This window comes from Thermobia domestica, chromosome 5 (assembly GCF_964235325.1).
Source record: "Thermobia domestica chromosome 5, izTheDome1.hap1.1, whole genome shotgun sequence".
NCBI classification, from domain to species: Eukaryota; Metazoa; Arthropoda; class Insecta; order Zygentoma; family Lepismatidae; genus Thermobia; species Thermobia domestica.
Genome location: NC_137458.1, coordinates 297,702,892 through 297,730,502, shown reverse-complemented (window position 1 = coordinate 297,730,502; position 27,611 = coordinate 297,702,892). Strand labels below are relative to the sequence as shown.

General features: G+C 33.1%; 1 protein-coding gene across 1 annotated transcript in view; it reads left to right on the top strand.

The window, feature by feature from the left end:
* The window catches only part of LOC145686729 (uncharacterized), a 351,998-nt gene that overhangs the window by 305,224 nt on the left and 19,163 nt on the right, over nucleotides 1-27,611 (top strand). The window contains exon 5 of the mRNA XM_081760339.1: nucleotides 2,177-2,383. Coding sequence (XP_081616465.1) covers nucleotides 2,177-2,383 — 207 coding nt within the window. The remainder of the gene's footprint in view (nucleotides 1-2,176; nucleotides 2,384-27,611) is intronic.

The following is a 27,611-nucleotide window of genomic DNA, read 5'->3' as shown; positions in this document are numbered from 1 at the left end:
TATCCGTACATTGTGGTCCGGTGCACAGTACTTTTATTTCTTTTATTTATTTATTTTATTTTATTTTTGTGGCTGTGTTATAATAGCTTCTAGCGGATTAAAAAGAAATTGCAAAACAAACAAATAGTTATCCCTTGATCTTCCCTTTCTCAAAGACCAACGTCATAAAGGAGCTACTGTTCTAATTTGTTGGTGTATAAACAAACAAATTGTGTATGTGAACGAAAAGTAAAATAATTGTAATGGGTTTTAATCTGTGTGTTAATCTTGTTGAATATCTAGGTGATCTTGGTTTTCGAATGGTTTGGTTTCACTAATTTCTTCTACGAGTCTGTTTAAATATGAATTCTTTTCTGAAAATTAAATCATGTGATGTATCTATTATTTTAATGTTTATAAATCACGTTTAATTTGTAAATACAATCTCAATATTAAGATCTTGTAAAAAAAAAAAAATCAGGCATTGTGTGCTCCTGATACACTAGAAATAATGTGAAAGAACTTCACTGAGGAACATTACTAGGTAAATAATTTCAAATGGTTACCTATAATGCTTTGGTACTTGTCCGCATTATGGTAACTTTATTATTTTGTTTTAAGTATATGCTGATTACCTCAACTGAACACTTGACTATATACGATTCCTGATACCATGACATCTATACATAGACACTATTGGTTTCATTGAAAACTTGCCAACTTAAATGAAATAAGTTTGCAACAGAAACTATTATATTAATAGCATAAACATTTCAAATGCTACTAGCTGAACCTGCGCTCTCTACACAGCCCATCATTCACATATGAGCATGAATCTCCTTGTCATTCCTCACAACAGCTGCACATATCCCTTTACAGGCACAAGTGAAGGACGTCTTGATAAAAATCGGGATCAGTATTTTCATTCTTCTTGCATGCAGTATATACATACATAATAATCACATACATACATCACACATACAATTAATTATAATGTCAGTGATATATATATATATATAGTGTTCATTGGGCAAAACACTCCAAACAATAAAGATTCATCTTAGACTGGACACATGGTTATCCTTCGCTTTTCATTATCATTTGGTCATGAAGCAAACCCCGGAAAAATATACTAACTCCATATACAAATATGTGGTGTTTGAATTATAACTCGTAGAATATGCTTTATTTTTAAAAATTTCAATACTTCCAGTGTACCCCTTAAAATGTAATAAAGAAATAATAGCCATTTTTTTACATATTAAATTTAAACTGAACAACCTACATAAAATTTGCAATCGATCAGTAAAAATGGCATCTTTGTAGAGCTTGTGATTTGAGAGATATCATTGTTAAAAAAATTGGCTACAATCATAAACGTCCACAATAACATAAATGTCCACGAACATATAAACTTTTCTTGACCACAAATATATAAACTTAGTATTTTAATATATATAGATGAATCGAGAAACAATCACCATTATTATAATATGCGAAGCATAATAATGAGGTTGTGCTGAAACATCACGATTTTGTACCTTCGGTGCCAAGTTTAACAAATATGTAAAATTATATTTTTTAAATAATTTTAGAATCAATACAATAAGTTAAACATACGTATATACACTACATGCATTTTTATATGCAATTGGGATGAAAATTCCTGTTGGATATAAATGTACAAATAAATGCCGAAACTCTTTAATTATTTGAGTCATTTACAATTTTAATAATAAAGCATGCACACACACGAAAAAAATCCTATTCTACAACACAAAAGTGCTGTAAGTTTCTGTCATATACCATCATAAAATTAATATACTAATTACTACCAAATGGCTATAATGTGGTGGTGATTGAAAGCAAAAGCAACAAATATCGGAAGATTTGACCACTTGCCATTTTACTTTGAGTCTCTGTAGGGGATAAAGGCATAAAAATTACCGTAGTACTATGGAAGGTATATCAAACAACACATTTTCTTTATTCAGGAAAGCTGAAAGAGTTTGCTGTGTACATACAACTCCATTCAATGAAAAAAGCCGTGACTAGTATAGAGAAGTTTCTTGTATATTATTTTGCAGTAAAATGTTACTTCATTGTTTTTTCTGATTATTTATAAAATATTGACACTTCATAGTAACTCCTAACACAATGCTTGTTTCACTTTTTTTTCTTCTTCTTCTTTAAATAGGGAAGGATATCACCCATAAACTGTATTCCCTCAACGAACACTTACAGCCTCCTGAACCGACACCTCAGCGCCTTCCTTCCGACCCGTGGAGAAGAAACCTGAATCGTAGTCTCAGCGTAGACGCCGTACACACGGGCACTCGAGGTCACGTTCGCTCTCTTGCGTGGAGAACACAACAGCAGCGCCGCACATCGGATTATTCCGACAGTAAGTTTCTAGTGGTGTTGGCCGTACAATGTCTTAAGAATATATTCTGTTTGATGTGTATTTATAGGTGTAAGTTAATATAAATAACAATTTTAATTTACATTTATTCAATTGATGACTAGATATTTAAAAAAAAAAGTATCATAAAATTAGTTTAAAACAGAAACAAATCAAGTTTACGCGGATCACGAAACATGGAATCTACAGGGTGTTACAAAAAAATTGTCAAAATTTTTGAGAATAGGTTCCTCACATCAAAATAAGAAAAAAACGTTCATATGGACCTGTGGTATGAAGTGCATAATTTCGTAGTTACAGGGTGCCGAAAATGTGAAAAAATGAACTTTAAAAGTCCATAGTTCCACTACTATAGGACCGATCGTAGTCGGGTCAAGACATCACTAAGGAACTAGTATGTGCACTATACAAATATCCATCTTTCAGAATCTCCGGTACTTGCACAATCATTTTTAAAGAGGTTGTTCGGGAATACTTGATCACTCCCCACCTACCTCTCTAAAAAATTGGTGCGCAAGTGCTGGAGCCTTGACGTCTCAGTAATGTCTTGACCCAACTACAATAGGTCTCATAGTAGTGGAGTTCTGAACTTTTAAAGTTCACTTATTTCACATTTCCGGCGCCCTATAACTCTGAAACTATCCACTTTTGATCATAGGTCCCTATGAACTTCTCTTTCTTATTTTGATGTGATGAATCTGTTCCCAAAATATTATAACATAATTTTATAACACCCTGTAGATGTCCATACATCAGAGTAAACTCCTGATGCTAGTGTTACCAGATTACTGGAACTAACTTTCGGATCTTCATGACTCATAACTTGTTATCAAGTAGTTTTGAAGTATATTTATATTATTGTAAATTACTGATTGATTAAATATAAACGTTTTTCTTCTAAGTTGAACTACTTGGATATTTCTTTAATTTATCAACTTATATATGATATTCAGTGTTCAAAATTTGTATTTCTCAAAAAAAACTCAAAGATTTATATACAATACTCACCTTTATGTGTTCTTGTACTAGTGATCATCTTTCTCTTAAGTTCTCATCAATATTTCTGGCATAATACACGAATATCCTTCATCAGGATGTTTTCTGAACTACAACTGTGAAGCTGTTGAGTTATAACTAAGAATATTCTATGGTCTAGAACTTCAACAACAATAACCAATTTATAAGTCAATGATTTCCGCTACTTTACCAATCGATGAAAACACGTATCAAAGTATTTTATGTCTAATTCTTATCTTTTGTAAATGTAACATAAAGTGCACTTTCTTGCTAATGTAAATTAATAGTAAGGAATATCATTGCAAGTAAGGCATTGAAAATTATTTACATAATAAGAAAATATTTTTTTTTAAGTCATCAAATTGGTTACAGATTTGTTATGGCAATATTGACTCTCTTAAACTATGTCACATTTAAAAGCTAGAATTTTCTATACTTTGGTGTGGAAGAATTGTCTCAACGAACTCTTTGATGATTTAAGAAAAGTCGACTAAATACAACCTGAAAAAGAATTTATTTTATACTGGCAAAGAAGTGTATTTTTTTTATCAGATTTACAAAAGATGAGAATTAGGTATAAAAATAATTTGTTAAGTGTTTTGATGTTTGATGAAATTCCGGAATTTATTGACTTACAAATTGGTTATTTCTACTGAAGTACAAGACTCTAGAATGTAAATAACAAAATGTATTCAGAACTTAATTTAGAAAACATCCTGATGAAGGGCATTCATACATTATCTCGGAAATATTGATGACAATTTAAAAGTGTGTTTTGTACATTCACAGTACAGAAATGTGTTCTATACGTTTCAATTAGCTGTTATGCTCAAAAATTTAATTGAAGTGTTACACAAAATAATGGACACTTTTTAGCTTACGTAGTAGAGATTGTGTAGTCCAAGTCACGTATGGTTGACACCAAAGCATTTCGTTATTAACCTTTGTGTAACCATAATAAAAACATCAATTGGGCGATAGTGGTATTAGGTAATGTTCTAATATAATGTCTATAATCGTAGTATATATTTCAAGTTTTACTTCTATGTGAAGTGTTCCAAATTTTGTTATTACTATTATGTGGATTTTAAAGAATATTTATAATTATTCATAATAAGAAAGAAAAAACATTACAAGTATTGAATAAGCATATAACAACCAGTGGCCTCACTAAGAAGCGACAGATAATGAGACAGTAAAGTTTAACATAAATATGACTGATAAAATAAGAAGCCTGTTCCGAATTTCAATACTTAGCAAATATTAGCACCATTACTTAGCGCAGGGGAAGAATTTTTCATTGAAGTTGAAAGCGAAGAAATATTTTTTTTTTTTTTTTTTCAAATCAATATCTACACTAATAATTCTAGATCAATATCAAGATTGCATAGCGGGTATTAGTTATATAAACAAAAATATATAAGAGATTTAGTCTTAATATTCCTTTCGCATCACTGCTCACAATTTTATAAGAGTAATATATGTAATCTATTTCAATACTAACTTGGTTTAAATAGAAATTACGGCTAAAAGAATAGAAGGTTACTTGTTAAAGTTATTAATATATATCATTACACATGAAAAGGAAAATAGTAATAGCTTAGCAAATTAGATTGAATCACTGAAAATAATCGAAATCTTCATGGTTGGAAAGTCCACCTGTTCTCAATTTTAAAAGTACAGGGTGAACATAAAGTCTCTCCCTGATAACAAATGTTAATAACAACAAAACTAAGAATGATAGAAACATGCGGTTTGCGGCAAATAATAGGAAAACTCAAAAAGTTTTTTTTTTTTTTTTTTACCTGACTTAGAGAATTTACACATGTGCTACATTAGTTTACCCTCAAGACATCCATGCAATCCATCCATGTGTTATTTAACATTTCAGGAGTCCCTGTGTCTATTGCTCTTTTTTTTTTTTTTTTTTAGTGCTGCAATATCACGGACAGGTGTTGCTCAAACAGTTGACTTCGGAATGTTCAGTTTACGTGATGCAAAACGCAAGGATTTCCATAGGTTTCGGGTTAAAGCTACACGAACAGCTTTCACACGTTCCTCACTAACACTCTACCACTTCTATCACGATCTAAAATACTTCCTGTTGCAATAAACTTACTATACCATTTCCTTATGCTCTTAACATCTGGTGGCTGCTGTCCATACTCTCTCCTGAATGTTCGTTGAACTGTGACGGGAGATTTTGCTTCATGATACCACAACACATATTTCACTTTCTGATGTGCTGACTCCATTTTTAAACAGATGACTGTCGCGCTGTGGTTAGCTGCAGTAGATGGCAACACATGTGGCAAAATCTTGAAGTATCATAGAAGCAATGTTTTCAGACCGCATGTTTCTATCATTCATTGTTTTCTTGTTATTAATGTTTGTTATCAGGGAGAGACTTTATGTCCACCCTGTATTATATCACCTTTAAAAGCCTCTTAGAAAGGAGCAGAAAAGAGATACAGCTAGTATGTATTAAAGGTTCTATTTAACTGGGCATAAATACCTTTAATTATATCTCGAGTCTTTTTTTTTTTTTTTTTTTATGGTACAATGTTTCAATGTAAACGGCAGATATCTTGATTAGCTATAACAATGAAAGCTTCATAGCCTTACTAAAGTTGTAATTTATTATATTAATAAGGGAATCAATTATTATAATACAATAAATTAAAGTGTAATATGTAAAGACGAAACTTTTTCGCTAATACGATACGTGTGTGAAACGTTAAAACAAAAGTGTTCAGGAAATCTCGAATTTTTCGTTTCAGAGCCAGAAATCACGTTTATATTACCGCGAATTTTCGCGAAATTCGGCATTACTTGCGATAAATGCTAATGAAAACGGAAATGTGGAATTCTTGCTAATTATTTCTAATAATAACTAAAAAGCGCATTTCCAATATTATTTAACTTAAAAATCGTTGCATTTTACCGGAAACTTGCACGACGCTAAATTAAGTTCTCCATAAAATCCATAAGTTTGCATGGCGTGATGTCACTTTCTGGGATTTGACATTGTTTATGGAAGTTGATGTTGTATCATTGTTAAACAGTTTAAAAATTAACTACAGGTCTTTTGCTGTCAGCTCGTTGTGTTCAATATGGTTGCAAGTCTCGGCTGTTGATACCGAGAGATTCTTTTCCAAGTATAATATGATTGTTACTGACAGAAGAACAAACTTAAAAGAAGAATTGGTAATATCTTGCTGCATGCTATCCTTTAACTAAGGATGAGGTTAGAGGAAGTGTTTAAATTTTTACATTAATTTCTATATTTCAGTGAATACAGTACCTAGAATGTGCACCTAATCAAGGTATATCCTCAGTTTTGTATTAGATATACACCTACTACCAAAAATACACTGTTTACAAGTTCCGTAATTCAAAAAAAAAAAAAAAAAAAAACTTGTGTTACATTTTAAAAAGTAAATGCGACATAAATGCGAAAATTGTGATAATTAATGCTACAAAATATCAAAATTGTTGCGAAAAAGTTTTGTCTCTATTAATATGTCAATGAACATCCATTGGTACAACTGCATCAACATATCATTACGTTGAAATATTGTATATATTAATTTCATAGATTCAAGATAATGAAAATGGTTTATGGTTCATTTTACACATTAGCTGTGTTCACCCCTCCTAAGCTTTTGATATGAAGACCCTTCCTAGGATCATAAATGGGCTCTTCCAAATCGTTATTTTATAATTATCTATGAATGATAGTAGAACATTTCATTAAAAATAAGCATTTTTAATTAGAAATATTCATACTTATATATACAGAGTGTTTGAAAACAACACCAACAACGTTTGGGAGGTGATTCCTGACACCAAGATAAGACAAAAAGTATAGAACCAACCTGGGTGCACAAATGCTTTTTGTCGGAGTCATAGGCAGCCGAAAACGAAAAAAAATAGCTTTAAAGATCCATAGCTCGAATACTATGGGACCTACCGTAGTCGGTTCAAGACTAATATATGCGCTATCCAATAATACATGTTTCAGAATCCTAAGGTAGTCACGTGACAATTTTTATAGAGGCAGTTTGGCAACGGCCATGTAATTTGAAGTACTCACCAACTACCTCTATAAAAGTTGTTGCGAAAATACCTATTCTGAAACTTGGATATTTGGATAGGGCACATATTAGTTCCTAAATGAAGTCTTGACGACCAGACTACGGTAGGTCCCATAGTTTTGGAGCTATGGACTTTTAAAGTTCACTTTTTCATGTTTTCGGCAGCCTATAACTTCGAAATGACGGATTTCTCAGCCCAGATTTGTCTATACTTTTCTTCTTATTTTGGTGTCAGGAATCAAATCCCAAACGTTATTGGTGTTGTTTTGAAACACATATTATATATATATAAAATGAAGTATATAACATGGTTTTCTAGAGTATGTTTACTATTTTAATAAAGTGAACATGAAGAATTTTCTGTCACCCATATATCATTGTCAGACCGTAAGAAAGATAAAAAGAAAACAAAAAAAGATAGAATATACGAAGCTATCAGATAGTATTAATGTTGTAGCTAAACACGTACTACATTTTTGATTAATGCCTTTTTTCTCTAACATACTACGATGACACATTAGGAATCGAATACCCCCCCCCCCAAAAAAATCATGTTATTAGAATTTTGGTATGTTAAGTCCAGGAAAACACAATTTTAAATAATATTATATTTTTATTTATTTATTCATTCATTTTTGAATGATTACATTATATATCTAAGAGTTGCTAGCTGTAAACTTTATAAATTATGCTTGTAATAACTAATAACATCAGTTCTTGCACTTTTCCTGCTCTAAAAATATCACAATTCCGATACCTATCAAAACCTACAGAAATGAAACTTCCAAAATTCGTATATTGCATATGCCCGAGTTGCTAGTAATATTTAGTAAATATGGTAGAGGAATCTGAGTAGAAGAGCTGATTCCGTTTACTAGAGTTTTATTTTATATATATAATTCTGATATTATTAAGAAAATATTAACAGAAAACCCCTACACTAGTCGGGAGGCTCTGTTGATCACGCATTGCCCACTTTTGAACAGTTAGATACCATTTCATGATTATCGTTTTATATATTTTAAACTTCAAATTCGCGACGACAACAAAAATTTTTAACTTAATAATAACACGAATTCCCAGCTTTTAGTCGACACTTAATTTCTTCGTGAATATGGTTTTGGTCTGTTAATATTGATCCTAGATATTTGAAAGTATCCACTTTATCAAAAGTATTATTTGATATTTTAACGCATCCATAATGTGCAGTATTACGATCCCGATGAACTTCCATGTATTTAGTTTTCTCTGCATTTACTTCTAAACCCATGTACCTGCGAGCGTTTAATAAGCCCTCTACATTTCTTCTGTTGTTTTCCTATCATCCGCTATTAAATTCACATCATCAGCATACACCATAATCTGGTCAATACCATTCAACTCTAGGCCCTAATTGCTATCTTTGATTTTCCTTATAGCGTACTCCAGGACAAAGTTGAATAATAATGGCGACAACACATCTCCTTGTTTCAGGCCATTCTCGATGTGAAAGCTCGTGGACAAAAATTCTCCTACCCGGACTTTACTTTGCGATTCATTTAAACATACCTTAATTAATCTAACTAGGTTTTTTTTTTTTTTGGGGGGGGGGTTCTAAATTCTGTAAGAATGTTGTAGAATACTTCTCTTCTAACCGAGTCGTAAGCCAGTCTAAAGTCAATGAATAATTGATGTACCGGGGTATTGTATATCTGTTGTTCTGTATGGTTGCGAAACATGGTCGCTTACTCTGAGGGAAGAAGTAGACTGAAAATATTTGAGAATAAAATACTGAAACGAATATTCGGACCCAAGAGAAACCGGAATGGGGTAATGGCGGAAACTTCATAACGAGGAACTATATAATTTATACCGTTTACCAAACATTGTTAGGGTTATTAAATCTAGTAGGCTCAGGTAAGTAGACCATGTAGTCAAAATGGAAGAAAATAGGAACGCTTTCAAACTTTTAACTGGAAATTCAATCGAAAAAAAAAAAAAATAAGAAGATCTAGGTGCAGATGGGATGACAATATTAAGATAGATATCGCAGAAATAGGAATACAAAGTAGAAACTGGATCCAATTGGCTAAGTTTAGAAGTCCATAGACAACTCTTGTGAACGCGGCATTGAACCTCCGGGTTTCATAGGCCATAGACTTAATTAGTTAGGTAGTTAGAGACCCTTTCATAGTATGTAGTTTAAGGAAGCTATTTATAAACAAATATTTATCGAAATGAAAAGCAAGTGTATTTACTTCTTTTGAGATTCAAGTTTCGTATTTTAACCTTTCACACGAATGTGTGTTTAACAAAAATGTATTCGTAATGCAATTAAAGAAAAGTTTGTTATCGTATCAAGAAATTTAAAGATAAATATGTGAACTTGGCACAGCTATTTACTTGAACATTGTTAGTCCTACTTCAAACTTAAAATTTCACAATCTTTTACTGTTCAACGTTACAAATAATAAATCCAATTTCTCCACAACTTGTAGCTATATACAATTTGATCTCTCAATATACGTTCCTTTCTTCCCAGTTTTATGTCGATTCTCTACAACAAAACGAAAATTTCACGCCTCATGTACTGATCATTCTCTTTACTGAGATTCCTTAGTCACATTTTAGTAAATATTACGAAAAACGAGGATCGATGTAATAATTAAGGTTGGTGTAAAGGGAAAAGTTTTGCCCATACATGTCACTACAGTCTTCGTATCTCTCCCATGTATTTTTTACCATTGACGAAAATTCACGATTTCTCTTACAAATTTCAACCTAGAGACTTCAAATTTTTAGAGAAGGAACTTTATAACCTATTGAAGGCAACAATCCGTGGCGATTTTTTATTTAGAATTTTCTTCATTGTTGAAATAGCTTGATTGTTGAAATGGATATCCCAACTTTTAACAATGTAACTGTTTCAACAATGAATAAAATTCTAAATAAAAAATCGCCACGGATTGTTGCCTCTGATACGTTATGAAGTTCATTCTCTAAAAATTTTAAATCTCTAAGTTGAAATTTGTAAGAGAAATCGTGAATTTTTGTCAACGGTAAAAAAACACATGAGAGTAGATACGAAGACTGTAGTGACATCTATTGGCAAAACTTTTCCCTTTACACCAACCTTAATATAAAGGTTTCGGGAGTTTTGTTTTCAAACTTCTAAGTTTTGCTAGGTAAGCTGTTAGTCAGACCTACGGTAAATTGGAACTTTCAGAGCGGAGAAAGTTCGAAAGCTAATTAGTTCAGTTAGACAAATATGCTTTAAAAACGTCACAGCAACTTTTAAATATATAATGTAACCATTAGATAACATAAGTACATAGGGTGTTAAAAAAAATGTGTCACAATATTTTAGGAGTAGATCCCTCATATCAAAATAAGGAAAAAAGTTCATATGGACCTGTGCTCGAAAGTGGATAGTTTTGGAGTTATAGGTTGCAGAAAACGTGAAACAAGTGAACTTCAAAAGTTCATAGCTTCACTACTATGGAACTTATCGTAGTCGAGTCAAGGCATCACTGAGGAATTGGTATGTGAACTATCCAAATATCCACGTTAGCTGCCAATGGTGAATTTTGTTGTTCACCGAGCGTACTTACTTACATTATTCTTGTTTTGTTCATACTTTTTAAACATAATATTAATATTGAAACATAATCTAAGGCAAGGTATTGAATCCGCGTGCATAAAAATTGGGGGTCCGATCGGACCTACGTGTGTATATTTTGTTTATGGGCAAGGGGATAAATTACAGTGGAACTGGCAACTCTGTTAGAAAGTTATTTGTTTATTACTACATGTGCAGAAGTGAGAAGTGTGGATATATTCATCTTGCTTTTAGTGCTAATAAGTAATATCTTTGTGCAATGGAAAACGAAGAAATATGAGCAGAACTCGATCTCATTAGTAATAGTAGTGTAGTGATCTAGACTTTTCTGAAAATTCAGCAAATGACAGGGACACTGACATCTTGTGAAAATAAATTAGAATAAATAATGAATCCATTGTTAAACTTTTTACCATGTCACTGAAAAAGCAAAACATAGGTCCGATCGGGTCTACAAAAGCAACAAATGTTTGTTACTTGGTATTTAGCGCCCCTAGCGGCGTTAATAATCATTATCAAAGACCAAAACCTACATGTGTAATAAAAACACTACAGTTCATTAACAGTAGAGACAGGATTTTACAATACAAGTACTCAAACGTCAATTCTACAAATTAGAAATTGTGGGTTCGATCGGACCTACAAGAACATTTTCTTAGATCACTCCAGTAGGTCCGATCGGACCCACATGGCAGCTAACGTGTTAAGGATACTCCAGTACTTATTCAATCCATTTTTAGAGAAGTACGTGGAGAGTGATCAAGTATTCCCACATAGCCTCTCTAAAAATGATTGTGCAAGTACCGGAGGTTCTGAAAGATGGATATTTGGATAGTTCATATACTAGTTCCTCAGTCATGTCTTGACCCAACTACGATCGATCCTATAGTAGTGGAACTATGGACCTTTGAAGTTCATTTTCTCACGTTTTCCGCACCCTATAATATAACTACGAAACTAAGCACTTCCGACCACAGGTTAATATAAACTTCTTTTTTTTTATTTTGACGTGAGGAATCTACTCCCAAAATATCGTGAAAAATTTTTGTAACACCGTGTATAATATTACTTACAAGTTTTTTTTTTCTAGACTGAATATACAAGAAACTGTTATAAAATGAAGAAAAGCTCCTTCGTGAATATACGGTTAGCGTATGCGTGTTCGGCGCGGGAGACCGAGGTTTGACTCCCGGCGGAATTTCATGTGATTCGGATCCCATGTTAAGCTGTAGGTCTACGTTTCATATGGCCTTGGTGCTAAAAAAAAAAATGCTAAACTCGAATCCAGGTAGAAACATCAATGTAATGAAATTAACTTTTATGGTTTTCGATTCTTAATAGATCGTGCTGGCATGATAGTAAAGCTCAATAACAAGAAAGAAGGGATTTAAAAATATAAAGGAAATGTTTAGCTACACAATATGACGTAATGCTATCTTATTTTAATAGATTTTGTTCTCTTTTCTCACTTTTTTTATTAATTCTTTCTTACGATCTGACGACGATCTCTCGTGATCGAAAGCTCTTCAGATTTCATAAAATAGCAAATGTATTCTAGAAAACTGTCTTATATACTTCTTATTTTGTTTATATATGTATATATATTAGGATGTAACAAAGAGGTACGGCAAAATTTCAGGGGTAGATTCCTTATGGGTAGATAAGTAAAAAAAAGTTCATATGGCCATATGTCGGGAAATGCATATTTTCAGAGTTACGACCATTGAGCCATCTGATGGTGTGAAATAGTTACATTCTGGATGTCCCTTAATGTGACTCAATTTAAACTTCAATATCTCAGCTCCTAATGAAGCTAGGAAGGTAATTTTCGTATCGATGTCTTCCTGAAGGATGAAGCTTTCCGCTGGTATGCATTTTCACGGGTAGACGCAGAGCCAAGGGCAAGTTATCCAATACATCCGGAATATGGGTATCCAGGAAGTCTCGATCGGTGTTTCTCATCAACCTCTGCGGGAATATGTGTGGGCCTAGTAAAGTGTCACCGACAATATTGCACCACACACATTGAAATCAAACTCTTGCTGATGTCTCGTGGGACTGATCACATGAAGATTATCGTCCGCTCAAACATGTGCATTATGGTAATTGAAGATGCCTTCTCGTTTGAACTGAACCTCATCTGTTAACACTATTACAGATGGGAAAATAAGATTAACGGCACACTGGTAAAAGCCGGTATCACTGGCAAAAGCGTACTCGTGGCAGGTAGTCGGCTGCTGATAAAGACTGCACTCGCTGCAGGTGATATGGGTACAGGCTCACTCGATGACACGCACGCCATATTTGCGTATGGTTTACACGTAGTTAATCCATCAGAAAGACATTAATTCCAAAATAATCTTCCTAGCTTAAGTAGGAGCTAAGGTATTGAGGTTTAAATTGAGTCACATTGAGGTGCGTCCAGAATATGACTATTTCACACCGTCAGGCGGGTCAGTGACCGTAACTCTGTAACGATACATTCCCCGACATATGGTCATATGAACTTTTGCCTTGTCTATCCACAATGAAATCCACCCCTGGAATTTTGCTGTACCGTTTTTGTTACACCCTATATATGTATATATAATTTACCAGCAATAAATCTTATTTTCAACTTCGTGTCATTAAAAACCTCAAAGACTTTTTATATGTGTTTCATGTATTATTATAACTTTCTGTATTTTTAGGACAACCTTCTTTTATTTATTTATTTATTTATTTAGTATGATATTGTTATTAAGTCAATACTACCTAGGTAAACAAGATGGAGTATTAAACACGCTTTATCACACTGAATTCCACACTGCTTAATCTGGTTAATAAATGGTAGAAAGGGGAAAAATGAAAATAAAAATACCGTTTTCCATGTGTATCCTATAACCACTTTTCTTACAGCGATAATGAAATATAATCACCAAGAACCGATTCTCATAGCAAATGGAGCAGGAGGTGCTCCCAATGTAGCTGATAATTTTCGTCCGTAAGTACGATGTAGTTTCCGAACACTGACCAAAAAAATCGAATTTTAAATAAGCTAAAAATAAACAATCAAGCTTCATTTTTTCACACCTGCAGTTTTCGAGTGAGCATCAATTCTTCCACTTTTCTATATATGTATATATATACTTATAAATATTTACATATATATATATATACATTACAATAGATGTGTGTTTGTATGTGTGTGTTTTAGAGTAGAAATGTAGCCACCCAAACCTGAAAGCCGTCATTTTCTTGTAATATAATAATCAATCTAGAATTGTTAATATATACATATTGGATCCTAAAAGCAGGCATTGTGATATAGTCTAATAATCAATCTATTTTTCAGGAGTTCAAACACTATGCTGTAGTTTTGTACTATTATGTAACATATTATTTTATTTTTACTTCTTATAATTTTGAGCTATTTGCTGAAACAGCTTTTAACTCGTCACGCCATTCATAAAACTTTGCTAGTGCAGTCAAGTTTAGTTTATACAAAAATTTTGTAATATATGTATATATTTGCACAGTATCTACTACGCAGGACGTGTCCAGTTGAGAGTAGTATAATAAAAAATATAAAATAACATTAGTGTTGATATTAAAATTACTATTTTAAAGTTATTTTTAGTGCATGTTGGGTACATTCACAATCATACGGAATAATAAGCAATTACAAACGCATGTAATAAAACTAGTATGAATTTTACACACACACATAGAGATGCAAAAAAGCCGGCTTTTTTGAATCGATGGTTTTTTTCACATAAAAAGCCGGCTTTTTTGGAAAAAAACCGAGAATTTTGGAAATTTTGGCTTTTTTCATTTTCATGATTTTTCTATCCAAATAGCTTTCTTATAGTATATTCTATAGTTAGATAAGATTTCCACGACCTGAATGCCATATTTAGCTCTGTAATTCACCATCAAGATGGATGGAGCACATATTTTACGAATTAAAGCTAACATGAAGAATGTAGTATTTGAGGGCAATTTTACAGGTTATTTAACTTTATTTTAACTTTTGAGTTATCGACATTTTTTTCCTTCTCTAGATCATTTTAGTTTGTCATCCGTGTTTCATTTCTAAGAGCTTAGTACTCCAGCTTCTAGCACGAAAGTTAAACTTACGTTTTTCTATATATCCGTCAAAGCATACGTTTTTCAATATGTCCGTCAAACCGTATTTCCACATTTCTGTTATACTGTAGTTGTGCAATGATTTAGCAATAATTTTCCAGATACAACCTTGAATACCAATTTATACAAATAATCAATAGCGGATTTAGAAAAGTACTTTGGGAGGGGTTTCTCTGATTGTTTCGTTTTTTAAAAAGTCCTAATTTTATTTGGGAGGTGCTTGAAGTTTATGAGTACAGGCATAACTTATATTTCGTTTCGTTTATATGTTTAGCAATAATCTTCCGGATACAACCTTGAAGATCATTTTATACTGAGAATCAGTGGCGAATTTAAAAAAGTGTTTTGGGAGGCGTTTTCTTACTACTAATGTTTAGTTTTTCTAAATATTCGTAATTTTTATTCGACGGGAGCTTAAAGTTTATGAGTAAAGGCATAACTAATAGATATTTCGTTCGTTTTAGACATTCCACAACTTTGGAGAACAGGCTTCAGTCCGAAAGACCGATCCTCTAACCTTCGCAAAACCGTCACTGCTGGTAATTAGTAATAATAACGATTTAAAAACAATAAGAAAGGAAGTCGGCCAACTCCTACACTCCTAGTCGGCCAGTGCACGCACTATTTCTACATTCTCAGATGGAATGAAGGAAGGCTTTGTCAGAATGGTCGAATGCTGGGTTGAATCCCGGACTTCCCGATAGAAGCGCAAAAGCCAACCACTCAGTCACGTTTGTTGTGCAGTTGTATTTAGCTTAACTTAAATATATTCCGTAGTTTTTTTTTTTTTTTTTTTTTTTTTTTGTTCCGTAATGATATGTTGAATCCCTCTTGTTAAAAATTCAGAAAACTTGAGGACTGGGTAAACCGTGATGGTGGTCAAGGGCGCCCATGTTGTGGTTTCCAAGGAGGGGAAGTGTAAGCGACGTTTCAAAAATAGTTTCAAATTTTGCTGTAACTAATGTAAAAATCCTATTGGATTTTCAATATTCTGAAGTACATTTTCCTCTAGGGGGGGCAAGCGCCCCCTTAACCCCCCTGATGGGCGCCCTTGATGGTGGTTATAAAAAACTTGACTGTAGAATTTCAAGAATATACAGAACCATGTGCAGCCTTTAATTGTATCATACAAATCTAAGCATTTCTCTTATGTTTTATTTTAATTTTATTTAGTTTCAAAAAGAGGGTATGGAATATTTTGAAGTAAAAATACTACATACAATTTTGCTAGTTATTTGTGTATTTTTTGAAAGAAGTTTTTACTCTTAGGGTTGGCTCGTTTACACCAGCTGTTTTTTTTTTTAAAAAAATAACTGGTTTAAACTAAAAAAATTAAAAGAACAAAAATGGGAATCGTGTGAACTTCATAGTGACGTTTCACATGTCAAACCATCTGCATTAGTCTTATTTCCTTTTCACCTTTTAATCAAGGTGTCCCATGTTCAATTCTCGGTCGAACCACAACCCTTCTTTCATGTGTAAACCAAGTACTCTTTCGGATGTCACTTTAAGCGAAAGTCTTCTCCTTGATAACCTCGGTATTACGTAAGGATGTTAAGCCTAAACATACAAAACGAAACCTAATTATATATTTCTGCATGCCTGTTGTTTTATAAAGAAGCGAAGGTTGCTTAAATATATTGATTAATATTGGTAAAATTTATCGATTGCCTACTTAGCTTCCAACATTAGCTTGGATTGGACTTTCAATGATACCTACATACTAAATTTGTAATTTAATACCTCAGTTTTAGAAAAATAAACACACTGCTGAACAAGACTGCACTTATTTAATATAAAAACACATTTACACGTGACGTTTCGATCTTCTATCCAAGATCCTCATCAGACTTACACTCACGTCTGATGAGGATCTTGGATAGAAGATCGAAACGTCACGTGTAAATGTGTTTTTATATTAAATAAATGCAGTCTTGCTCAGCAGTGTGTTTATTTTTCTGATTTTATTCGCAAGACGTTGACTATGATTGTGTGTCACTCAGTTTTAGCGTACTGATTATAATACGTTGACCTTTAAATTTTACATGCAAATTAAATTTTACAGGATTTTCCCGTTATTGTTTTACATTTAAAAGAATGACGGGATTTTCCCGATGGCTAGGGCGGGAGTTTCTCAATTTAAGAAATTTACTGACCGGACTTCTTTAAGCTTATGGGACCTCTTCCAGCATAACCCCGTTGTTGAATAATAACACCAAGGCGAAACAAACTTATTTCTGTGAATATGTAATACAAATACATAAAGCAAAATATCTAAATCAAAAAACCTGGTTTAAACCCCAAAAAAGCCTGGTTTAAACTGCCCCCCCCAAAACGGGTTTTTGGCATTTTCAGAAACAACCATTGTTCTTGCCAACTCTGCTTACTTTTGTATATAGGAGGTTAAAATGTGTTTATTATATACATTGGTTAATCCTTTGGAATTTATAATGTAAAAATGTTGAAGTAAAATTGTTTAAAATATCTTTTCGAAATTCATGGTTTACTTTCTAGGTTTTATATTATTATCGGCATCAACCACTAATTAAATGACTTTCTGTGTTATAGAGAAGCGAAACAAAGTCTGCTTTATCGATTTAAAGCAGAATTTTGAAAAAAGCCCAAAATTTCCCAAGCAAAAAAGCAAAGCAGAAAAAACCGAGTTTTTTTCCAAAAAAGCCGGTTTTTTTCCGAGCCCTTGCATCTCTACACACACATACCATATCACCAAATCTCACCTCACTTAACTTTTGAGAATCGTATAACAAATACATTAACTCTTGAACAATTCGACAAACACTTACCACATAAGTATTACTATGTTAAAGGTAACTTAAGATATCTTGATACACTAGATATTCAAGAGTCTGACATACTAAAAATACAAAAAAATATAATTTTTCTTTTCCTTGTTTTTCATAAGTGAAAGAAGACATTGAAATGCACCTTTCCACAATGATAGATAATGTTATTCTACAACAGAAAATCTAAACCTGAAGAATTATCAATGTTGCCATTCATAGAAATTACAGTGTTGCCAGAATAACATTTTCCCCAAACTCTGAGTTAAGGCAGCGACTATAGGAACGAACTCAACTGCATTTGATTACGTATCATGTTGTCTTGAAATCCTGTGAACAACTTTTGAAATAACATTATTATTTAATGTTAATAACTGTATGTTAAAACTATTTTGTTTATTACAAACTAAGTACAACCATTATTTAAAATGTAGTTCACAGGATTCCAAGACAACGTGATACGTAATCAAATGCAGTTGAGTTCGTTACTCTAGTCGCTGCCTTAACTCAGAGTTTGGGGAAAATGTTATTCTGGCAACACTGTAATTTCTATGGATGGCAACACTGAAAATTCTTCAGGTTCATATTTGCTGTTGTAGAATAACATAATCTATGATTGTTGTAATTTGCATTTCATTATCTCCTTTCACTTATGAAAAACAAGCAAAAAAATTGTTAATTTTGTATTATTTTTAGTATGTCAGGCTCTTAAGATATAAAACAAAAATAATTTTATCACATAAGCCTCAAAGAAACTTGTGTTTGATGATTGTTCATTTATTTTATTATACTTCTAAGCTGGACATCCTGAATTGTGTGCGTGCGTATTTGTATAGCAGTAGTAATTAACTGTTAGCACAGAAGAAATAATGTACTCTATAATTATGCGATTTCAAAAATAAGCAGCACTAAATCTTTCATACGGAATTTAAGTTCACATATTTCATACACATACCCTCTATAACTCTGGAACCTTCTCGGCTTTCGCATTGTAATATGCCGACTCCATGTTCGACAACATTTAGGAACTCACACCAAATAATGGAAAAATCGTCAATCAATTCGATTCTCTTTATAGTAATTTCTGAATAAATCTTTCCATGAAAAATACAAGATTCCAGTCAATGTTTCTAAAGTTTTAGTTTGATAGGACTTATTTTACCTTCATACACGCCTTCAGTACAGTGGAGCAAAACAAAAACACAAGAGAATCAAGAATGTTAGACATTACAATGTTAAACTACATTGTAACACTGAAGCGAAGTAGCCCAAGTAACTCAAGTGGTAGAGCGTTGGCTTCGCATTCGGGAGGTCGTGGGTTCGATTCCCGCTGCCGACCATCCTGACTGAGGTTTTCCAGGGTTTCCCTCAATCCTATTAGGCAAATGACGGAATGGTACCTACTAAACAGGCCCTGGCCGATACCTTTCCAAAATCCTTTCCATTGTTATTGTTGTTGTTAGATACCCAGTATAAAATGACCTCTGAGTTGTATCTGGTGATTGTTAAATAAATAAAATAAAAAGAAAATAAATAAAAATAAATAAATAAATAAATAAATAAAATGAACCACTAATAATAGTCTGGGCATTTATTCCGAAGTTGGGCGTCCGCTTTCACCACATTTTTTCGCTCTTATCTCCTTTCCACATTTTCTGCAATTTGTTATTAGGTTTATTAATCCGTGTTCCTCACAAACTTTTAAAAAATTTCGCTCGTTATCAACGTATTGCTTCATAAATGTTAAAACTGTTAGTTCATTGCTCTTGTACATTCGCCATGTTGATAACATAAATGCTCGTTACTTTCCCACAATGCAACTGTTCGGTTACCTTGTGCCAAGTAGTTCCCTCCGCTCGGCATATAGTCCCATGTTTATAACCGCTTATATATAACAAATAAACAAATTTTTCGAGACCCTTATATATTATCAAGCACACAAACGATCAAATTATCCTCATCTTTCCTGTAAATTTTAAAAATTTTGCTGAAAACGGACGCCCAACTTTGGAACTTAACCCATAGTCTGTACCTAGGAATTAGTAAGTGAAAATGAAGGTGGCTCAGTAAAAAGAAATAGGGAACATATATATATATATATATATAAAAAAAAAAAAAACAGGGTCGGTGTTAGTATTTTTGTTTTACCAATTTCTAGAGGATAGGAAAGGTGCTACTGTTGAGTACGAGCCCACAAATTTGCAAAATTGTGCAAGGAATTGTTAGCTTTTCTTAAAGGGACCCTAAATCAGAGTTAACCTAATACTTCTTAACATCAAAAAACTATGTATCGCATTTAGCCGCTTTATTCCTAATCTGCACAGATACAACTGAATTCACTTCTTAAAGTACATCTGTTTATCATTACTTATCGTAATCACCATAAATCTCGTTCTCTGCATCTACAACTCATATCCAAATCTAGGAATACAAATCCAATCTATCTATCAACAACTAATCTTATCTTCCATGATATTTGCACATAATATCACCTACTTTCCTTAGGAACAGCCAGTGTCCATTTAACAAGCACTTTGTGCCCTTTTATATTCCAACAAGAATGTATTACTTTACCAAGAAATAGTGCTACTGCACTGTGGTTGTGCGGTTGATATGAGTAAGACTGTATGGTTTCGAAAAACGTTTTACAATTCGTGCTCCCTGTATTTTTGTATAGAAGAAATAGGAGTAAAGTTTTCACCAACTCATTGTATGTCCGATATTCTTTTATAGGTTATTTTATTTTTGTGTTGTTCTTACTTTCGAGCGACGGTAAGGAAAAAAGAAAATATTTTGGTCATGAAAATAATTGCACTCGGGATCTCAAGATTTACGTTTCGTGGCTTCTGCAATCCGAAAACGGGATTTTTGGATGTGTCTCTTTGTTCATTTATCTGTTCCTTCGTCCCTATTCATACACACTCTCCTAGAGGCTATACTGTTCAATGTATCCAGGGCCGGATTTAGGCATGGACTATGTGGGCCCAGGACCAGGGCGGCAAATTTTGAGGGGCGGTAATTTAAAAAAATATTTAAAAAACTATAAAACTATTGAAAATACATGTTTCACCAACGACTCAATAAAATAAGCGATAGCCATTTTCTTAGTGGCCGTGACTACGATAGTATTGTAGCAGATTAGTCGTAGCAAATATTGTCATATGTCAGTTGGTTATTATGGTGGTTTGATCAGTTGTGAGTGGATCTGCTGGAAAAGGCGGCAGTAGGCAGCTCGATACTCCAAATGCTGACCAGATATAGGAATTAAGATACATTACATAAAATGAGTAATAACAAATAAGCACAGTAATAACTAGTAATAGTAATAATTATAATTTGTAGCAAACGTAAAAATAATATTTTTAGAAGTGGATCCAGGAGAATGGAAGTTTTGGAGAGCGATGCGATTGGTGTGGTTAGGGGCAGGAATTTCGCTAAGGTCAATGGCCGCAAAACATGGAAATCCGACCTTGAATGTATCCCAACCGAATTTTAAACTTAAGGTTTTTATAAGATCCTATAGAGACATTTTTTTTATTTTTTCCTGGCCTCAAAAATAAGAGGAGTTTACTGGTATATGAAAATCAAAATTTGTAATCAACGATTTTGTTTATACTTTATAGGTAAATATTTCACGAATAGCACTATAATACGACGTTAACCACCCATTTGTTCTTCAAAAATCCACAATAGTTAGTTTACTCTTGGGGTGTTTTTTTCGGCTCAGTCTTTCCCGAGCATCCGAAGAGATTTGGTTCACATTTCATAAGTATTTTATTAATTATTCTATAATATGACGCAAGCCATTTTCCCTGAAAAATCCCCCTCCCCCCAAAAAAAAAATTGTTCGTTCAGAGGTCAGATTTTTTTTTTTTTTTTTTTTTTTTTTGGGACGATTTTCTCAAAGACTTCTCAGATGATTTTGTTCTTATTTCAAAAATATATATTACTAGAGACCGGATGTTTAGGCATTAAAAGCCTGGAAAATACGCAGGCAACCTGGTCCTAAATCAACCCAAAACATTAATTTCAGCAAGCAAACCCTATGGGATGACGTTCCATACCACACTAAGAACAGCTACTCACTCTCGAGGTCAGTGCTTTTATCTTGGACCACGTGGGTTGTACCATAGACCACTGCTGTGCTTGAACAATCCCTGTATTCATATACTGAGCACCTATAGAGTGAGTGACTGTTCTGGGAAATGGACTGGATGGCATAGTAATTAACGCATCGGCACGGTATGCCGGGGGTCCCGGGTTCGAGTACTGGTCCAGTTAGTCACTTATTCACTCTTTCTGTGTTATAGAATTCACACCTACAGTGGATCTGATGCGTTTAAAAAATCGGTTGTTTTTTCTTTCATTGATATAAATAAATTATGTTATTTAGAAACCAGTGAATGACACTCATTGTATTTCTCCATTTTCAGTATCGATTCTTTTATTTTAAATTTCGTTTGCTGTATCTCAGTGTTTGTTTAGAGTGCCTTTGATCTGAGTTTGAAATATCCCGTTGTCTGATATTGAACTGAAGTATCAATTCTTTAAAATTGATTATTAGGACTAGTAAAAATCTTTCATACATTAAAACAATACTCTGACAACAGAGGACTTCCCATTCTTTTAATTCCTGTTTCTGTTTAATTTAAAATTCAATCCGAATATTTTCAGCAATATGAAGAAGAAAAACATATTTTTAGATTTTCAAAAACCATGAAGATGTTCTATCAATTTCTACTTTTATTGCTTTGTTCAAATATCGCGGATGTTAGCTTAAGAAAATTTTTCAGATCATAGAAATTTAATTGACTTACAATATCGAACTTTATACTTTAACGAAGATTGAAGATTGGCACATTTTGTTTTGAAATGAAATCTTTAAGTTTTACGTCCCATGATTATGCTTCAAGGCTAAAGGAGACGGTGATGATGTGAAATGAATGAAATGAAGAAAGTGGGAGGAAACGGGAGAACCCTGAGGAATCTCACGCACACGGTGTTTGCCGCCATAAATTTCACTTGGCGGGGGCCGGGATCGAACCCGGAACCCCAAGCACCAGAGGTGAACACTCTACCACTGAGCCACCGCAACTCCTACATATTGTTAAACTTTGTGTGTGCTCTGGGATTCCTTATTGGATAGTAAATTTTCTTATATGATTTCGGCAACCAGTCCTGTTGCCATCTACTCACAGACACTAAGTGAAGAGCTTCGGCTTCACAAAGATTTTTACATGTTATTACAAGTTAATTACTTTTTAAACCTTCATATTATCATCCACATTCACTAGCTCTAAATTTGACTGCACCAATTATACATAATTAGAAACAATCTTGGACACAATTATTGAAACATGCTATTTGAGATATTTCGATGGCAACAGAATTGGTTGCCGAAATTATACCAGAAAATTTATCATCCGATTAAGATTTCTAAAGCACACATAAAGGTTGGTAGTTGTAATCGAACTTTAATGTTAAGGATAAGATAGGCACAAATCATTGAAAATCAGGTAATATAAATACAGGCATTTTATTTTAACATACATATATTGTGCGGTAAATGGATTCTCTGAGAAATTGGTTTATGGGCAGGGCTGGCACTAACATATGTGCAACACGTGCAATTACACGGGGTGTAAAGTTTTGAGAGGCAGCAAAATCTGTCATAACTATATTATTTAAAATAAATATTTCTTGCTGGAAACAGACTTCATGATGATGGAAATTAAACTTACTAAGTTGACCTTCTATTTCAATACTACATTTATAAATCATATTTAGGTCGCATTAGTTTGTCATATGGATAGTGCTAAAGCAAATGGTCAAACAAAAACCAGCATGAATTGCTTGTTTCTTGTCAAATACAAGAACTCATTTTCGAACAGTAGCAAATAACTGTTCCATTTAATTAGTTATGACAGTTTTGACATGAAAACTAATCTTGTTTTTGTGACAAACAAGTTGTTTATCATTGAAGGTGGAAACAAGTTTTCTTTTTTAAAAAAAAAAAAATAACAGATGTAGAAGGAAAATTGAGAAATAAAGATAAAAGAGCTAGTTGCACTGGAATTGCAAACTGATACATTGATATTGAATTCTATAAAAAGATTACTGTTTTTTTTTTTCCTCTGCATGTATGTTTCTTTTATCTTTCACTAACAAAATAGATTATTGTTGAAAGGAAAAAGCAGACACAACGAGATCGTATTTGTAATGTTTAGGCCTTTCTGAGTGCGAGTATCGTTTCCCTCCCCTTAGTTGTTCATAATGGAGTAACATACTTAAATTCGTGTTTTTAAGATTTTTTTTTTCTGGAAAAAGGTGGCAGCAATGATGCAATTGCATGGGGCGGCAAATTGCTGAGGGCCGGCCCTGCCTATGGGAGACAAATACTAGGTATTACTAATAGGTTTAGGTATCACACTGATGAGCTCTAAACTATTACTACAAGAAAAGCGGTTCCATATACTAACTGAGTCTGACATGACGTGCTACAAGCTACAACAGAAGCGCGGAGCTTAAGTAAGAACTGATCAAAAAATTCTCTGGAGAATGCCTTCATAATTTAATCTGTAGTTTTCTATATCTGTAATATTTGTTTCTTTACTGAATACATTTTCTTAGTTGAAATTCCTTCCATTTTTTGATTCAATAGATGGGTTCATTGTGATAGGGTGAAATACATTTGGATTTCAAAAAAATATGAAGTAATGAATATAAAAAATTACATTAAAAACTAAAAATGAAATAAATGAACTTCAAAGATACTCGCCTCTGATTTCTCTACAAGATGTTACAAAAATTTGTCACGATTTTTTTTTGGAATTGATTTCTCACACCAGAATAAGAAAAAAAAGTCATATTAACCTGTGGTCGGAAGTGCATAGTTTCATAGGGTGCCGGACACGTGAAAAAAAATGAACTTTAAAGGCCCATAGTTCCACTACTATAGGGCCGATCGTAGTCGGGTCAAGACATCACTGAAGAACTAGTATGTGAACTATCCAAATATACATCTTTCAGAACCTCTGGTACTTGCATAATCATTTTTAGAGAGGCTGTGTGGGAGTACTTGATCACTCTCCACCTACACTACTAAAAAATTGGTATGCAAGTACTGCAGCATGCTTAAACATGAATATTCGAATAGTTCATATACTATTTCCTCAGTGATATCTTGACCCGATTAAGATAGGTTCCATAGTAATGGAGGTATAAACTTTTAAAGTTTACTTATTTCACGTTTTCCGCACCCTATAACTCAAAAACTATCCACTTTTGAGCATAGGTCCATATGAACTTTTTTTCTCATTTTGATGTGAGCAATCTGTTCCCAAAATATTGTGGCACATTTTTATAACACCCTGTATATATATATATAGCCTATATTAACAAAAATTATATTTTATGGAGTATTAGCTGGCAGCACTGTCAAACCATTATTTGCTTACCAGTGTGTTGACAGTTGTGCCAGTAAAAGTAGGAAAAATTCAACAATTTGTTATTTTTGTTTACCCTGAATAAGTATACAACAAAATAAAGAAGAGCAAGATGGGTATCATTAAGTTTATTCTTACGACAGCTCTTCAAGCAGCTTACATTAAGAATAAATATTGAAAATTTGAAATAGACTGCAAATTTTACGTCTAACACATAAGCATCTGGATAAATAATTTGTACTAAATAGTAAAAATTATATTATTGATTTTTAAAAACTTGTAAATGGTAATATTAAATCACAGTAATTATTCGCACGGTACGTATTTTTTTATATTTCCAAGATCAACAAAAGCGAAAATAAGTGTAACACTTTATCTTTGTTCATATTGCACATTTTCACTTTCTACAGCACACTTCCGCAGTAGATAGGTACACGTATATATGTTGTTGACAGTGTAGATCTAGATAGACCACTGTAGAAAGTTCTTAGTATGCATAAACATCACAGCACAAACTGTAAGATAGCGTATGATTCCTTTTCACCTTTGTAGAAAAGGAATTTGCTTAGTATTATTAAAACTAATCTCTAAATGTGGTTATGCTATGCTAATACTAAATGTGCAGTTTCATGTATTTTTTATTTAAGCTTGTATTAGTTTAAATACATTTACACATTTAAATGATCGTTGCATTATGAGGTGATGTTCATTTTGATCAGTGCTCTTTGAATACGAAAAAGCGTTTGAAAAGCATAAATTTTTTAGAAACAATTACCTATTGTCCTAAATGTTTATAAACAATGAAAGATGTAGTTTGAAAAGTGACCTGGAGATGACAACACCATGCTGTAACGCTACTCAAGGATGGAGTAATAAATAATGTGTCAAAATGGCACTTACTGCTTGTAACTAGAGATCGACAAAACTTCTTTTCATGAAAACTGGCATTTCGGTTTTCTTTTTTTTTAAAAAAAAAAGTTTAGTTTTTCACCAAAACTTTTTTTTTTTTTTTTTTTCAAAAGGGTTTTGACTTTTCACAAGAACTAGTGTGCTCATTTCACTACAAGAACGAAGAAGCAAACATTTTGATAGAAAACCGAAGCCGGTTTTGATAGAAAGCTAAAATCATTAAGTATTCTGTCTTTTAGCAGGTCCTGGGACTAATGAGGTGCTTTTTTTTCTTTCTTTTCTTCTTCTTAATTTTCAGTTTGGGTCTGGAAATGTTTCTTTCATATTTCTCGATTTTCAGCTTCCTCTTTTACCTCCCAATATTTTCTTCTATTTTTGAAATCATCGATCACTTTTGTGCTTCTTCCTATTCCTCGCTTTCCTTCCATCTTTCCTTCTATGGCGGTATGAAGAAGACAATTTCTTCGCAAGATGTGTCGAATCCAATTGGCCTCCGTACGAAGGATGATGGCTAGAAGCGTCCTCTTCTCTTCTATCCGTTTTGAAGCATCTTCTTTTGTTACTCTTTCTGTCCATTTTATCTTCTCCATCTTCCTCCAACACCACATTTCGAAGCTCTCTAAATATTTCTTCTCTAACTTCCATAATGTCCAAGTCTCTGAACCGTATACTTTATATACAGCACACTTGACCAGTTTCTTCCTTCGTCCAATTTTAAGGCTGCTAGTTAAGAGTGACCTTTTCTTGTTGAATATTTCTTTGGCTATGGAAATTCTCGATCTCATCTCTTTGTTGCAGTATGCGTCTTTCGTCAGAATAGGACGTAATCCTGGAGCGGATAACGCCAATTTCTAACGTTGTTCATATATTTATATAAACAAGGTTACTGATTTATCAAAATTCATATGAACAAAGTATCATCATGATATCACCTTTTGTTATAGTACGTATCAAATTAAACTTCTACACTCCTTAAAAATTATACATGTAGTTTTCACGAGATGGATCCTTTATTATATATTATTTATTTTTCGTTACTATGACGAGTAAATTCACATCGTCAAATCACAGCATAACAAAATATCATCGCATAACAACAGAAAAGAAATTACTTCTATTTCTCTGTTCATATTCTTCTTCTTCCTTTCTTGTACAGCTTGTGTATATTTTAAAAGTACATTTTGCCATAAATACAAATAAAGATATAATAAAGAT